The 15317-nt window shown below is 39.3% G+C and overlaps 1 protein-coding gene across 1 annotated transcript in view; it reads left to right on the top strand.

The window, feature by feature from the left end:
* LAMB1 (laminin subunit beta 1) overlaps nucleotides 1–15317 on the top strand; it is a 55749-nt gene that overhangs the window by 8952 nt on the left and 31480 nt on the right. Inside the window, exons 4-14 of the mRNA XM_035126482.3 lie at nucleotides 1446–1581; nucleotides 3679–3752; nucleotides 5334–5522; nucleotides 5607–5670; nucleotides 7268–7470; nucleotides 8453–8573; nucleotides 8824–9012; nucleotides 9444–9623; nucleotides 10934–11046; nucleotides 12150–12229; nucleotides 13858–13993. Of these exons, the coding sequence (XP_034982373.1) occupies nucleotides 1446–1581; nucleotides 3679–3752; nucleotides 5334–5522; nucleotides 5607–5670; nucleotides 7268–7470; nucleotides 8453–8573; nucleotides 8824–9012; nucleotides 9444–9623; nucleotides 10934–11046; nucleotides 12150–12229; nucleotides 13858–13993 (1485 nt within the window). The remainder of the gene's footprint in view (nucleotides 1–1445; nucleotides 1582–3678; nucleotides 3753–5333; nucleotides 5523–5606; nucleotides 5671–7267; nucleotides 7471–8452; nucleotides 8574–8823; nucleotides 9013–9443; nucleotides 9624–10933; nucleotides 11047–12149; nucleotides 12230–13857; nucleotides 13994–15317) is intronic.

Raw genomic sequence — 15317 nt, 5'->3', positions numbered from 1 at the left:
TGGAAGTCAGCATGTTGACTACCCCTGCACTAAACCACAGTTTAGCATTACATGTGAACAAGCCCTTTGCCTTCCAAGAGACCCATGTGTTCTAATTAACATGGCAGACTGAACCAAGTAACTACTAGATTTTGTCTTTTCAAAACTGGGGAAACAACCCATTATCTTTTCTTTGTCTTGGTAGCCCTTAGTGCCTCCTGTGATCTGTCTTGCACCTGGTGAGGCTAATCTAAAAACATACCGTATACACAACTTATCCTGCAATTCTTCTTTGACTATTAAAAGCTACAAAATTTGGGCCAATGACATGCCCACCTTTTCCCCTGCCCACTTCCAGCCCCTTTTTAATTAACACTCTGTTCTGCTCAAAAACTTTCTCATAACTTTATGGTGTTTTTGCTAGACCCTAATAAAGTCAGTCACATCTTGTGGCTTTTGGATCCCTCCCCACCCTTCAAAGCAATCGATCACTGGAGCCTCTCAAGTGACTCAGTGATGCTGAACCAGACATTCAGAGATTGCTCCTCCATCACCCCTCCCCAAGTTAAAGGCACAGATAAGTACAATAGTATGAAGCAACCATCCATTGCGCTAGAGCACAGTGACTGTCCATGTAAAAGAAAGAGGCATGCAGGGGTATTTATCTTTAGTCCTATGCATATCCTGGCATCAGGCTCAGACAGTAGCAGAAGCGAGATAAGAGAACAATAAAAGACAAATATGTTGGGTCGACTGAATGCTTGCTTCCAGGAATGCTTGCAGGAGTTGTATGCAAATAGCTCAGATAAATATGCTATAAATATTTTTTATAACTATTTTGAGCCCCCAGCAAATTGAACTTAATGTGAAGCCTTCCCATGATGTGACCCTAGACATTATTCTGAATGGTGCTCAGGATCTGGTGCAAGTGTTGCCAGATGGATTTTGAGACGTGACCACAATGCTATCAAATGCAACATATGCGCCAGTGACAAAATCCCCAGAGAGTTCCAACGTTTGATTTCATAAACAGAAATGAGATTAAAAGAAAGTCAGAAAAAAGAGTTAGAATGATAAAATATATTCAGAAAACTTGCAGGTTCTTTAAAACCCTAGTAAGAGAAGCTCAGATAGAATTAATACCATTGATTAGGAAAGGTTCCAAAAAAATCCAAGAGCATGTCAAAAGGCAAGATGGGGATTTCCAAAAATGGAAGTTTTGCCCATACAAAACACAAGCTCTGGTTAAACAAATAGAAGTCAACTACAAGACAAGATGAAAATGGCCAAAATTACCCTCTGTCTTTAAATAAGGCATCGTATTCAAGTCAGAAGAGGAGCACCTCCCTTTCATGTGCTGCTGTTGACTGTAAGGATAAGTGAAACATAGTTGTGAATTGGGTGGTCGGTGGAATTTAGGGGAAGACAGCGACTTCTGCAAGACTGATCTGTCTTGTTTGTTTCAGGAGGATAAAAAGTGTTTCACATGTTCTTCACGGGACCCATTCCATGAGACACTCAATCCTGACAGCCATCGTATTGAAAATGTGGTTACTACCTTTGCTCCAAACCGTCTCAAGTTATGGTGGCAGTCAGAAAATGGTAAGCTGTTAATTTGGGAAGAATTTCCCTAACACTTAATTGGTTGCCCTCAGTTGATCTTAAAATGTTGCTTTGTATGTATTCATAATCATCTATATAGCTGTTTGCCTTGTAATTCTGCTTTATAGTTTCAGTCTTTTGAACATGGTTTTTTTTTTTTTGTGTGTGTGTGTGTGTAAAACTATATCCTTTAATTAGAGGATGTTTTTTCAGGCAACGTCTCAATATGCTTGGAAGGCAGGAATTAATAGTTCCATATATCTAGTTATTTTAAAAAGGGAAATTTTTCACATATTGCCCTCAATCTTTTTCTCCTTTAAGATCAGAATGAGGCATATGAGAAAATGTTTCATCAGGAATAATCCTAGGCAATAACGTGATTGGTTGTGAAACTCCTACAATTTTAGTTGTAAGTAAGTACTCTTAAGAACAACTCTTCCTTAGATTACAGAGAAAAAAATCATTAAGAATTAAGGAACTTGAGCTCTCTGTCTTCAGTATTTTCCATTTGGTATTCTAAACAGCCGTCATGTCATTTTATTGTACTAAACTTGGCAGCAGCAGCGCATAAATGTTTCAGCATAAAAGTTCACACAAGTATCCCTCAGAAATAAATAACACATGGTTCTTCTTGCTTGGTTTGTTGTTGTTTTTGCATTAGACCAGGCTCCAGTAAGGTCATTTATAATGATTGTTGTTTAAAATGTTGAGTGTACAGTTCTTTCCTTTCTTCTTGCGTCTGTCTCCTGTACTTAAAAGGATTCACAGGCTTACATTTTATGGCAGAGGGACATCAAACTTCTGCCATTGGCTGAGAAGAACCTGAAACTCATTTAGGCTTAGTAAGCTGCAGGCAGCAGCATCTCCTGACATGGTGCGGCTACATTGACTGAAGGCTGCACCATAAAGGGGAAGGCGGAGGCAACTAGAGTAAATCAGACAAACCAATCCTTCCTTCTCAGTGCTATGCCCAAGTGGGCATATTATACCCTGTTTTTCCCACCTGCCTCTATAAAAGAATCCTTTAACATTTCGGACTTTAACTGGCCCAACCTATTCTGTGCACTGAGAAGAATGGAATGTCACTTGGGTGCAGGGTGAATGACAAGGCCTCAGACCACGTTTTTCCAGAACAAACAAAGTGTTAACTGGGGTCTTCCTCTGTGTGCTCCCTCTGAGAGAGATATAGAAGTTAGTGATAAGGGAAGAGGGCCTTTTCAGTTGTGACTCCTTGGTTGTCAAATATTTGTCCCAGTGAGATCCACCTGTCCCAGATATTTGACAAGTTTAAGATGATTTGGTTGGTGTTGATGCTATGTTTTTTTGCTGGAGTTTTTGCAGCTGTTTTTATTCCACTTGTCTTACAGACTGCTTTTCTTTATTCCAGCAGGCATTTTATCTGAAATCTGATTTTACAGTTTTAACTAATTTCTACCTTTTCCATATTGTATTTCTTGTGCACTGCTTAGAGACAACTATAGTTAAATGGCACAGTATATAATAAATAAATACATCCTGGGCAATGAACTTTAGTATACTATAGTTAGTTATTGCTGTTTAATTATATAAACCATTCTATACCAAGTTTAGTATTCTGTGGTATTCAGACATAGTATTCTAATGTTACTATGGAAAAGGGGTTCTGAAGTGATATCTAAAAAGCACATTACATATTCCATTGGTGCTGTGTGAGATTTTTTTTTAAAAAATGATGGTGTTCTTCACAGTTTTATTCATGTCTCCCATTGATTTTTATACAGCTTGTTTCCAAACAACTGAGCTAAAGGATAAGAAACCTATGTAGAATTTGTCCCTGGTTTACTTTTGACTCTGTGAATGTTCCCAAATATAAACACTAGAGATGTTTTAAAAACAAAAACACTGTGATTTTTAATTTCTACAACAAGTAGCTGATTAGTACTTTGTTGTTATGTTACTCTATATTGCACCCTTTCACAGAGAACAAAAACAAAAAACAAAACTGGCTTTTTTGTAACCCAACACATACCCCCTGGAAATGAATTGATGAAATTAGACTTTTGACAAATGTTCTTGTTTACTGTGCAACTTCCTCTCCATTTTCTCTTGGTCCTGTAGGAGTAGAAAATGTAACCATCCAGTTGGATCTGGAAGCCGAATTCCATTTCACTCATGTCATTATGACCTTCAAGGTAAAGAATCCATAACATTCTCGCAAATCACAAATGACCCTTGTGTAATCTGGAAGGCAGTTAACGAGCTGCTTGAGAATAAAATGCATAGCACCCCATGTTTTGGGGAGATCTTTTAAAAAGGATTTTAAAAGCTATTAAAACTGGAATGCAAGAGGTAAGATAAACCACATCATTTTTACGATACAGGCTAATTGGCTTCTTCTGCATTCTTAGGTAAGTCTTTAAATAAATTCCGAACACTCAGAAAACAGGAAAAACAAAGATTAGGACTGCAATTCTGATCCCACTAGCCCCACTGAATTTTGTAAAATTTACTACTGAATGGTCATGGTTAGGATTGAGGTCTTACTGTTGCTTTTTCATCTATGCCCTCTTCAGCAGTAATCAGTAGCTGGTCTATCACTAAATTTTTGTTGATAAAGTTGAGGGTTCTGTAGGCTGTTTTGTCCACATAGTCTTCTCTGTTCTCCTTATAGTTGTATCAGATCCAAACTCTGGGAATGTGATTCTTTAAGACAACAAAATTATTGGCTTTAGAATTCTCTCAAATTTGGCAGCTGAAATAATCTCCAGGAAAAAAAGAACATCTGTATACAAAGTTCTTTTGTTTCCTTCTGAACAGATGTCTTGGCAGGACAGATGCGCCCATATGGTTTAAAATAAATTTCATTGGGGAGGTACACAATAGTTTGACTCTCCTGAGATGTGCATTCAGAAAATCTGTGCTGGGATTACATTTAACACATTGCTTATGTGAAAATAATTTAGACGCTTACCGTAATTTCATTCCAAGTGAGCAGTACCTAATAATAATCAGTACGTATACCCAAGAAGCACCATATATGTTTGTACAGTATAGCATTTTTAATCAATTGAATACCCAACTTTTAACTGATATAATCAATCTCTTCCATTTAACTTACTTTCCCCCATCTTTATCAAAGCATCAATGCAGTTGCCTTTCTATGAACACACAGAACTGTCTAATATTTGGCCAGGCCACTGGACTATAAACCAGCAGTCCTCAACCATGGAGCGAAGGGGTACATCAGGAAATCCAAGAAACACTGAGCAATGGTCCTTATTATGTTAGTCTGGTTGATACCCCCCCCCCCAGTACTGATCTATTTGTGGCAAAATAAACTGCAATGCAGCCTTATTGCTACTGATACATTTGCTTGCGCTGTGACTTCATAAGTTCTCCATCCATCAAGCAACACCATTCCTATACAATCTGGGGATTTAGCTGGTGCAGCTGTGCCTTTTTCTGGTACAGCCTGGACGAATGAATGAATATCACTATTAACACACTCCTTGGCCTTGACCTGTTGGAGCACCTGCAATTACAAGAGGCTTATTGTTGTTTAAAAGCATATTCTGTAGACTGACATGTATAGGCCACACAGATCTGAGCATAATCATTGCAAGGAGCAGAAGCAGCAGCAGCAGAAAAGTCAAAGAAACGTTCAGGAAATTGTAAATGATACTGGAAAATTATTTCAAACATCTGATGAACATTGTTCCAAATAATTTGTAGCTTAATATTCATTAAAATCTATTCCTCTTCTTGATTCTTAGACGTTTCGCCCAGCTGCAATGCTGATTGAAAGATCCTCAGATTTTGGGAAAACTTGGCAAGTATATAGATACTTTGCCTATGACTGTGATACTTCATTCCCAGGTGTTTACGGTGGACCAATGAAGAAAGTAGATGAAATAATTTGTGATTCCCGTTACTCTGATATTGAACCTTCAACTGAGGGAGAGGTTGGTAGTTTTATCTACAATTGATCTGCCTTACTAGTGAGGCTGTATCTCTGTGACGCTGATGAATCCCCATGTTTGTTTCAGGTAATTTATCGTGCTCTGGATCCTGCTTTTAGAATAGAGGACCCATATAGCCCAAGAATTCAAAGTAAGTATGCAAGCTTCTTATCTTCCTATACATTTTTAGGATTGCGTTTGAACTGCATTAAATGCTTTACAATAATTATCTCATATGTCAGCCTTGTGTGGTGAAGTCCTCTTCACTTTTTACAGACAAGAGAAATAAGGGTGAGAAATGGTTCAAGGTTATTCAATACTGTAATTCTGTCACCAAGCTGGCAGATTGTAGGTTCCTTGCAGACTCATGTTTTAATACTACTTGCACTGATTGCACAACCTCTTAGTCTTGAAAGTTAAAAAGAATTACAAGTTGTTGTTACAGAATATGGAAAAACTTGCATCCCTGTACTGGCTTGTTGGAGCCAGTATGTTTCAACATTTTGGAGCACAGGTCGTTTCAGATGGATTTCATGTGAGCTTGGAAATGTATGTGTTTGCAAGACTTGAGTGCCTGAAGAATTTTCATTAACACCAGCCTGTGATCCCCACTGGGATCAAAGGAGTTCTTAAACATACATGCTTAGAAGCTGATGAAAGGGTACTGAAATGTCCTTAGGTGTCCCATCACAAACAACAGTGGTGATGAACATACTGAACTTTTTAATGACTCAATAGAGCTAAGTCTATTTAAATCAATATTTCAGCTACATAAATTCCTGCTTCTTTTCAGCATATACCATTAATGAGTGACATTTACAAGAAACTTGCTGCTGAACAATCGTCATACATTTAAATGTATTTATTTAATAAGCATATTTCCTTCCCTATCACAGAGCTTCAGAGTGATTAAAATCAGGCTAGGCCTAGGGCATGGATTTAAGGTTCATGATACAGTAACTTCGTAAAAGCTGAGCAGGACTGAGTCTGCTCAGCAACTGGATGGGGTCCCTACTTATGCCTCTTTGGTGTCCGTGATAGAAGAAAGGCAGGGTATAGATGTAATAAAATAGATTTAACATGGGAAAACAGTTCTTTAATAATAATACTTTGAATTTGAATAATGCTTACAACTTAGTCGCCTTAGCCTAAGTGTATTTTCAGGGAAGCTTCTTGCTGGTATATTTATTTTCTTTTAACAAATTTCCATCTCACTATTTAGCCAAAAGAGGCTCCCAGGTAAGCTTATATAATACACTAAAAACAAGATAGACCCTGCTTCTAAATGGTACAAAACAAAAGAAAAATGGATTGGGGGTGTGGAGAAAGAAATGAGCAAACATAGGCACCAGATATTCGTTACAAGATCTTCTAGTGATCAGCTGGGATGGAAACAGTTAATTGAGAAGAGGTTCCCCAATGGTTGCTAGTGTCTTTAAATTGCGCCAGTTGTTGCACCCCCCACACCCAGCTCATAACTGCTTGGTGGAATGACTTGCAGTTGATGGGGGAATGGGAGGAGATAAATATGTGCAACTCCCATCATCCCTGGCTGCTGGTCCTGCTAGCTAGGGATGATGGGAGTTGTAGTCCAACAACAGCAGGGGACCCAAGTTTGAGAAACACTTTGTTACTCATAAGCTTTTTATAATAAATATTCCTAATATGTCTCTTGCAATGAAACTAAATTCCTTTTTTAAACAACAACAACAACAACACCCTTACTTTATTTATCTTTGGCTTTTCAGATATGTTAAAAATCACAAATTTAAGAATCAAATTTACCAAACTGCACACACTGGGAGACAACCTTCTGGATTCAAGAATGGAAATCAGAGAAAAATATTATTATGCCATTTATGACATGGTGGTCCGTGGAAATTGCTTCTGTTATGGACATGCCAGTGAGTGTGCACCGGTGCATGGATATGATGAAGAGGTGGAAGGAATGGTAAGTTTTTATATATTTTTCATAACAAGCAGTGTTAAAGTCAGATTGGTTACAATTCTGCTACTCAGACTCTTAAGAGGTTCCCTCCTTAAGGAGAGCTGCCAACGTAAACAGAGGTAGCAAAACTAGATTTTTATATCAATTTAAATTAATGTTGAGGGTCAAAGTAAATGAGACCTCAGTAGACCTGTTCATAGAATCATAGAATCATAGAATCATAGAGTTGGAAGAGACCACCAGGGCCATCCAGTCCAACCCCCTGCCAAGCAGGAAACACCATCAAAGCATTCCTGACAGATGGCTGTCAAGCCTCTGCTTAAAGACCTCCAAAGAAGGAGACTCCACCACACTCCTTGGCAGCAAATTCCACTGCCGAACAGCTCTTACTGTCAGGAAGTTCTTCCTAATGTTTAGGTGGAATTTTCTTTCTTGTAGTTTGAATCCGTTGCTCCGTGTCCGCTTCTCATTTATACCTAGTTCTGCCCAGTTTGCATACTTTTATTTTATTTAAAAAAAGCCATGGGTAAGGGAGAGCACAACCATGTCCCAGTCCCTGAAAAGCTTGGATGTAGAACAGCTCTAAAACTTGTATATAGCTGCTTGGTATAAACTCTGGATTAAACAAACTGAGCTGCCACAATCTAACTTGGCCCTATAGCCAAATTAGCATCTCATTTTAAGGGTGTTCTGGACAGCGTGTAGTTCCTTTATACATTAGACAGGTGAGAAAGGACCCACTGCTGCCCTGGCAGTTAACATCTTCCCAGTCAAAGATGAAATAACTTGTTCTTCTTATTGTTCCTTTATTTTCAAGCCGCTGGATTTTCTTTTTAAAAGTGCCTAGTAATTCTCACAACAATCAAAGACTATTATTTCTTTGTACGAACCCTTAGTCAATGAGAGGAAATGAGCATTGCTTTTATTTTCAATATATTGTTTCTTTGTATGTTACAATCTCTCTCTCTCTTTCTTTAAATGAAAGGTCCATGGTCACTGCATGTGCAGGCACAACACCAAGGGCCTAAACTGTGAACAGTGCTTGGACTTTTACCATGACTTGCCATGGCGACCTGCCGAGGGTCGCAACAGCAATGCATGCAAAAGTAGGTGTGACAAATTTAAATTCTGCTTTGTAAAATCTATGGTACTAATGTCCGACGAGTCTTTCATGAGAAACTGTGCTCTCTGTCTTATAAATGGCAGAGATTACCCAATTTTTAACCGATTTTGCTAATACAAATATTCAGCTGCTGCTGCACTCCTTTCCAAATAAGTTAATGTAGTTGTTTGATAGAAATTTTAGTTTAAAAAATTGATTGTCACTTAGAATTAGTTTGTTTATCTTTATCCTAGAATGCAATTGCAACGAACACTCTGCACAGTGCCACTTTGACATGGCCGTGTACATGGCAACTGGAAATACCAGCGGTGGAGTGTGTGATGACTGTCAGCACAACACGGTGGGGCGTAATTGTGAGCAGTGCAAACCCTTCTACTTCCAGCATCCAGAGAAAGATATTCGGGACCCCAACATTTGTGAGCGTAAGTACATCATCTTCAAAGTGTAGTTGACAGCCTGTTTGTAGTTATTTTTTCTCCTAAAATGTACAAATAAAAGACTTACTGCATATTCCAGAAACATTGTGGGTTATATCTGATGTCAGTAAATCCACTGAAATCAATGGGCATGGCTAATTTAAGTCCATTCATTAATTGGGTCTACTCTGAATATGACCACTTATGTATGTACTGATTTGTAATAATAGAGGCTCTTGTATTCAAAGTGGTATAGCATAAGATATTGGCTAAATGGGAAAGCTAGTTGCCATTTGGTGGGGCACAGCAGCTTCTGACATTGGGAGACTTTGATGACAGAATTTTCGGGAAATGGAATTGGTGTTGTATTTGGCTATAATATATGCTTCCTGCCCAGTAGCTATGATTACATAGTAAAGAGCTGCTATTTCTTTTAGCATGCAACTGTGATCCAATTGGCTCCCAGAATGGCGGGATATGTGATCGCTACACTGACTACTCAGCTGGCCTTATTGCCGGACAGTGCCGTTGTAAATTATACGTGGAAGGGGAGCGCTGTGATTACTGCAAGGAAGGATTCTATGGATTAAGTTCAGATAATCCACTTGGTTGTCAGTGTAAGTAAAACAAAAAGAAACCACTTTGTAGTTTTGAGCAAGAAGAGTCTTGCTAATGCTGCACCTCACTGATTATGTTAACGGAATCTTACTAAGTTTAGACCTATATTTTTATTTGTAAATACACTGCCTGCCATTGTGTGTGTGTGTGTGTGTTACTGATATAAAGGATCAGGAAGTATAAATTCATATTATCTTGCATTGTTTACTTTGGATGAAATATTCTGGCCTTCTTTCCTGTACGTTCAAATTTAATTTTGGTGTGGGGATACAAGGGCTGCTTTCTGTTTTTATTTGTTTTGTTTTCCAAGCAACAGAAGTCTCTTACCCTGATCCTTGCACAGCAGAGGGGGAAACCCATCACCTTTCAGTATTCTGGCCAACAAGTGCAAAGGTGCTGGGATGGTCTACAATCACTTGAGCATTTGGGGGCAGAGGGTTGTATTAAATTTAAATGACTCACTTTAAATATATTGGACTACTTGCATTTTGCTTTTTACGGGGTTATCTTTAATTACAATGCCCTTATAAATGATTCCTTAGCAATACTGGCTCTAGAACTTTGAGGGCCCCACAGTACCCACATTTGGAGTGCTAACCTGGAAGAGGCAGGTGATTCATACCCTCAAACAGGTTGCTGCAGAAAACCAGGACGTGTGTCTCCTGTAACATACTCCCATGCGAGTCACATGACCTGGGTGAGATCACACCCCATGTCTTTTGAGGCTGAGGCCCCTGTGAAACAGGAAATCCCGATTTAATTGGTGCAGTTGAGGGGTATGTGCATGCAGACTGAGAATTCTCATAGGCTTCAGCCAACCATATTGAATACTCTGTGCAAGGTTAACGCTGTTAGGGTGATGGGCCATTTTTCTGGTCCTGGGGTCCTGGGAAATTGCCAGTCTTGCCACACTGTGGAACCAGCTGTGGGCCTTAGAAACCACCACAAAATTTCTAACTGTAGGATTTTGATTTATGGTATAGGCTTCTACTTCACAGCTTTTGTTGTTTGTGCTATTTTTTTATCACTGATTGTAGGTTATGCTGACTGGTATTTTGTTTTTGTTTTGTATTGTTCAGTATGACCTTTGGTCAACAGGCAATATATCTGTCTCCTTGGCCTTACTTATACACAGGATGGTGTGTGAATGTGTTTTTGTGAGGTGGGTAAGAGAGAAAAGCCATTTGTCAGTAAGCCTGCAGTGAGAAATGAGGGATAGTGTTGATGTAAATATTTGTATTAAATGCTGTGCAAATTTATAACTTAAACAACTATATCCTGATTTATTTACTTATACTTCCTAATATAGCTTGTGAATGTAACCCTTTGGGCACAATTCCTGGAGGGAATCCTTGTGACTCAGAGACAGGAAGCTGCTATTGTAAGCGTCTTGTTACAGGAAGACGTTGTGATCAATGTCTGGTAAGTCGCCTTGCTTAAAAGAACAGAGCTTTTATTGTGTGTGTGCGTGTGAAGAAAAAAAACACCTTTCCAAATAAAGCGACAAATGTCATTTGTCTGGTAAGCTTCATTTAAAAACTTCCAAATAATTAAACTGATTTGCAACACCAAGCTCCTCTACTCAAAAGCCTAAAGGGCATTTTCAATACTTCATGGTGCAGTATTTAAATTCACAAAAGTTGCATACATTTGTTTTGGAATGCCAAATTTTTAGGCCTGTGACATCCTGCTTAGGTCTCAGCTGCCCGAACTGTTATATCACATGGGCATCCAAAAGTGCTAGGCCTGCCCGTCATGCACAGACTCTCTGTAACATCGAAACACCAAAGCCAATAACAGTGATTGGGGCTGTGACCCCTCTGCTTGCAGTGTTCCATTCTGATGTCAAAGCTAGTCAGCAACTTCCTGGCTATGACTACTACTTCCTGAAATTCCATCAGGATTGCACACTTGGTTCTCCTCCCCCAGTCATTTATTCTCACAACATCCCTGTGAGGTAGATTATGGTGAGAGTTTGTGACTTAACAGCTGACCAGATAGTTGAACCTGGCTCTTGCCAATCTTAGCCATTACCCCACATAGCTTAAGGAAGCTGATAGTTCTTCCATGTTGATTGTCCCACTTGGCATTCAATCACCCAAACCTCAAAAAGTTCAGGTAGACATCTTCATTCTTATCTTCCTTCTGCTGAAATATATAGTGCATGTTTCAAACTATTCAGAAACTGGTACTTTCCTTCACTATGAAGGGTGTTTGAAAGCCACAAGTGCAATTGTTCTTTGTATCATCATCAAACCTTTTATTAGCATCACATACAAACATCCATAACAAATCAATACAGAATTACCACCTCCCCAGTGGCACAAAACATTTGCCAAAAGAAAAGAGGCAAAGCAGTCTATCGTCACATCTCTAGGTCTCCAGGGAGATCAGACATCTGCAATGTGTTTTGATGACAAAAAACCTTGGACATGTTCACCTTTTTGCACAACCTTGAACTTGAACTATGCTTGCGTTTCACAACATCCTGTTATACCAGTAACAATCTAAATCTTCCCTTGCAGCCTGAGCACTGGGGCTTGAGCAATGATATGGATGGTTGCCGACCGTGTGATTGTGACCAAGGAGGGGCGCTGAACAATAAGTAAGTCTCAAAGAAGCAACTTACTTGGTTTTTCTTTTCTTTTCAGAAGCACCTGATTCATCTGCAACTTACCTCTGTTTGTAAAAACAATAATGATTATAAAAACAACACTTACTGTTTACATAGTGAATTTCAAGTATTTAAAGCATTTCACCATTGTTAGCTCAGTAATTCTTACAACAGCCCTGTAAAGTACATCGAAAATTTTATCACTGTTTTGCAGATGGGGAGGGGCAGGCCATGGATCCAAATTTAGTCATATTTTAGTAGCGTAACTCTTGCCTAGGTCATGCCTAACTTAAATTCCATAAATTTCAGTAGGTCTTATCTAAGCATGGCTGAATACAATCTGCTGGTGGCCAAGTCGCCTAGCCAGGATGTTTTCCAGCTCCCTCTCTAGATAGTTAGATAATCATTTAAAGCTTTCCTGTTTAGTTACTCACTTCTACATGTGTTGAATGGAAGGGAGGAAGAATGCATGAGCCGAATATCTGATTGCACTGAAATAAACCTCAAGGGCCAAGTAAATGTTCTGGGTTTTTTCTTAATTTTGTTCAGTTAGTTAGTTTACACTTGGGAAATAACTATTGCACAATCAAATTACATCAACACAAATCTTTCTGTCATTTCAAACTTATTTGCCAATCTGTCTGAAGTAATCACAAAGAAGATAATTCTAGCAGGCTCATGTTTGTACCCCTTTTGTTGGCCCCTAGTTATTTGTTTTCCCATGCAAGTATCAGATGTTCTCAGAAGTACTATTAAAATTATTTGATAGAACCATGAAGCTGCCTACCCTTTGAATGTTAATGACACTGATTGCAAAACCATCTGAAAGTGGGTGTTGCCCACTAGCAGAAGTCAAGCCAATTCGCTTTTCCTTTTTGTCTCCCAAGAGAATGGGCTCATTCATCCTGAAGATTCTGCTTTAAAACTGCTGCAGTTGAGATGCCTATTCTTACAAGCCTGTTTTCTATTTTTGCATCAGCCTGTCAGGAAGGATGGAGGGTTTTATTCCAAAAAGTTTATAACTGCAGTTTTATCCAGCATAGATCATGGTGTCTTGATACAGCACCTGAAATGCACATGTTGGTTGGAATCCTAATGCTGGAAAAATACAAGGAAAGCAAAACAAATGATGGAGTTGTTTTTCAACCATAGGGTACTTTCCACATTTGTTAAAATCTATCTGGGATAGACATAGAAATTTCACAGGAAGGAACAATGTTTAATTAGAGCAGTTTTTCCCATGGGATTTCCCCCTCCACCATGATTTGTATTCTGTCCCCCTGTTTTAAGCAGACTCATATGCAATAAAATGCACTTGTATTTGAATCTAAACATCTGTGCCAGGGTATCTCCCTGTGCCGTGCAAACAGTGGTGGGACTTAGCAGTACAATTTGTGATGGTTTGTAGAATCATATAACTGTAGAATTGGAAGGGAGTTTGAATGAGGGCCGTCTAGTCCAACCCCCATCGATTCAGGTTGTATTGCTACAGTGTCAGTGGCTCCTATTCTCAACCCTTATTTACTTCTGTGCATTGAATGGTTATACATTCTTTTAAAGTTGTCTATGTCTATATTTGTTTTTAGAAGATTGCAATATAAATGCATTATCTTTTTCAGCTGCTCGAGTGAATCTGGTCAGTGTCAATGCAGGCCTCATATGATTGGCCGCCAGTGCAACGAAGTGGAACCGGGGTATTTTTTCATTTCTTTAGATCATTATGTCTATGAGGCTGAGGAAGGCATCTTTGGCCCTGTGAGTACCTACTCAGTTAATCTTCCACAGGCCCTTTTCTAATGCTCTGATATTTTTATGTACAGTACTCTGTTCTGTTTCTAGCCCGTTGGTTTTACACTATACCTACTGGGGGACATGGGTGGTCTAAACCACTGAGCCTCTTGGGCTTGCTAATTGGAAGGTTGGTGGTTCAAATCCCCGCAACGGGGTAAGCTCCCGTTGCTTTGTCCCAGCTCCTGCCAACCTAGCAGTTTGAAAGCACGCCAATGCAAGTAGATAAATAGGTACTGCTGCAGCAGGAAGGTAAACAGCATTTCCGTGCACTCTGGCTTCTGTCATGGTGTTCTGTTGCGCCAGAAGCAGTTTAGCCATGCTGGCCACATGACACAGAAAGCTGTCTGTGGGCAAACATCAGCTCCCTCAGCCTGAAAGTGAGATGAGTGCCGCACCCAATAGTTGCCTTTGACTGGATTTAACCATCCAAGGGTCTTTTGCCATTACAGTATTATTATTATTATTATTATTATTATTATTATTATTATTATTACTATTATTACACCTGCCAGACATCGTCTGAAATAAACATGAGCTGTCTTAGGTTGTGCTAATGGGCCACTAGACAGTTGGCCACTGGACCTTGATGGTTATGAGTTTTAGCAGTTTACACTGAGAAGGTATATGGGGCATGTACCAGAGCCAGGGTCTGCTTAGAGGCAGGTTCATCTGGAACACTGGCCTTCAGCTGGTAGGTTCTAACCCACAACTGGTTCTTACCAGCAGCGATCTTGAATGGCCATGTTTTGGGAAGAGGGAGAGAAGGAGAAAGGTACAGAGAGCAAGGGTGGAAAGATGGGTCTAAACGGAGTAAAGGTTAGTATTAATGGTATAAGATTTTTTTTAAGTTAGTATTAAAGCATCATTGTGTGTCTATCGAAGTTGAAGATCACTTGCTAAGTCTAACTTCTTGTTTAGGAAGCTCATTCCATTTATGTTAGGTAAGGTATCTCCCTGAAACCGTCAGATACAGTGGTACCTTGGTTTAAGTACACAATTGTTCTGGAAGTCTGTACTTAACCTGAAGCATACTTAACCTGAAGCGTTCTTAACCTGAAGCGAACTTTCCCATTGAAAGTAATGGAAAGTGGATTAATCCGTTCCAGACGGGTCCGCGGAGTACTCAACCTGAAGCGTACTTAACCCGAAGTATGAGTGTAATTGGTTCTGGAAGTCCGTACTTAACCTGAAGCGTACTTAACGTGAAGCGAACTTTCCCATTGAAAGTAATGGAAAGTGGATTAATCCATTCCAGACAGGTCTGTGAAGTACTTAGACTGAAAGTACT

This window comes from Zootoca vivipara, chromosome 9 (assembly GCF_965207765.1).
Source record: "Zootoca vivipara chromosome 9, rZooViv2.hap1.1, whole genome shotgun sequence".
Taxonomy (NCBI): Eukaryota; Metazoa; Chordata; class Lepidosauria; order Squamata; family Lacertidae; genus Zootoca; species Zootoca vivipara.
This window is presented reverse-complemented; position numbering and strand designations above follow the sequence as displayed.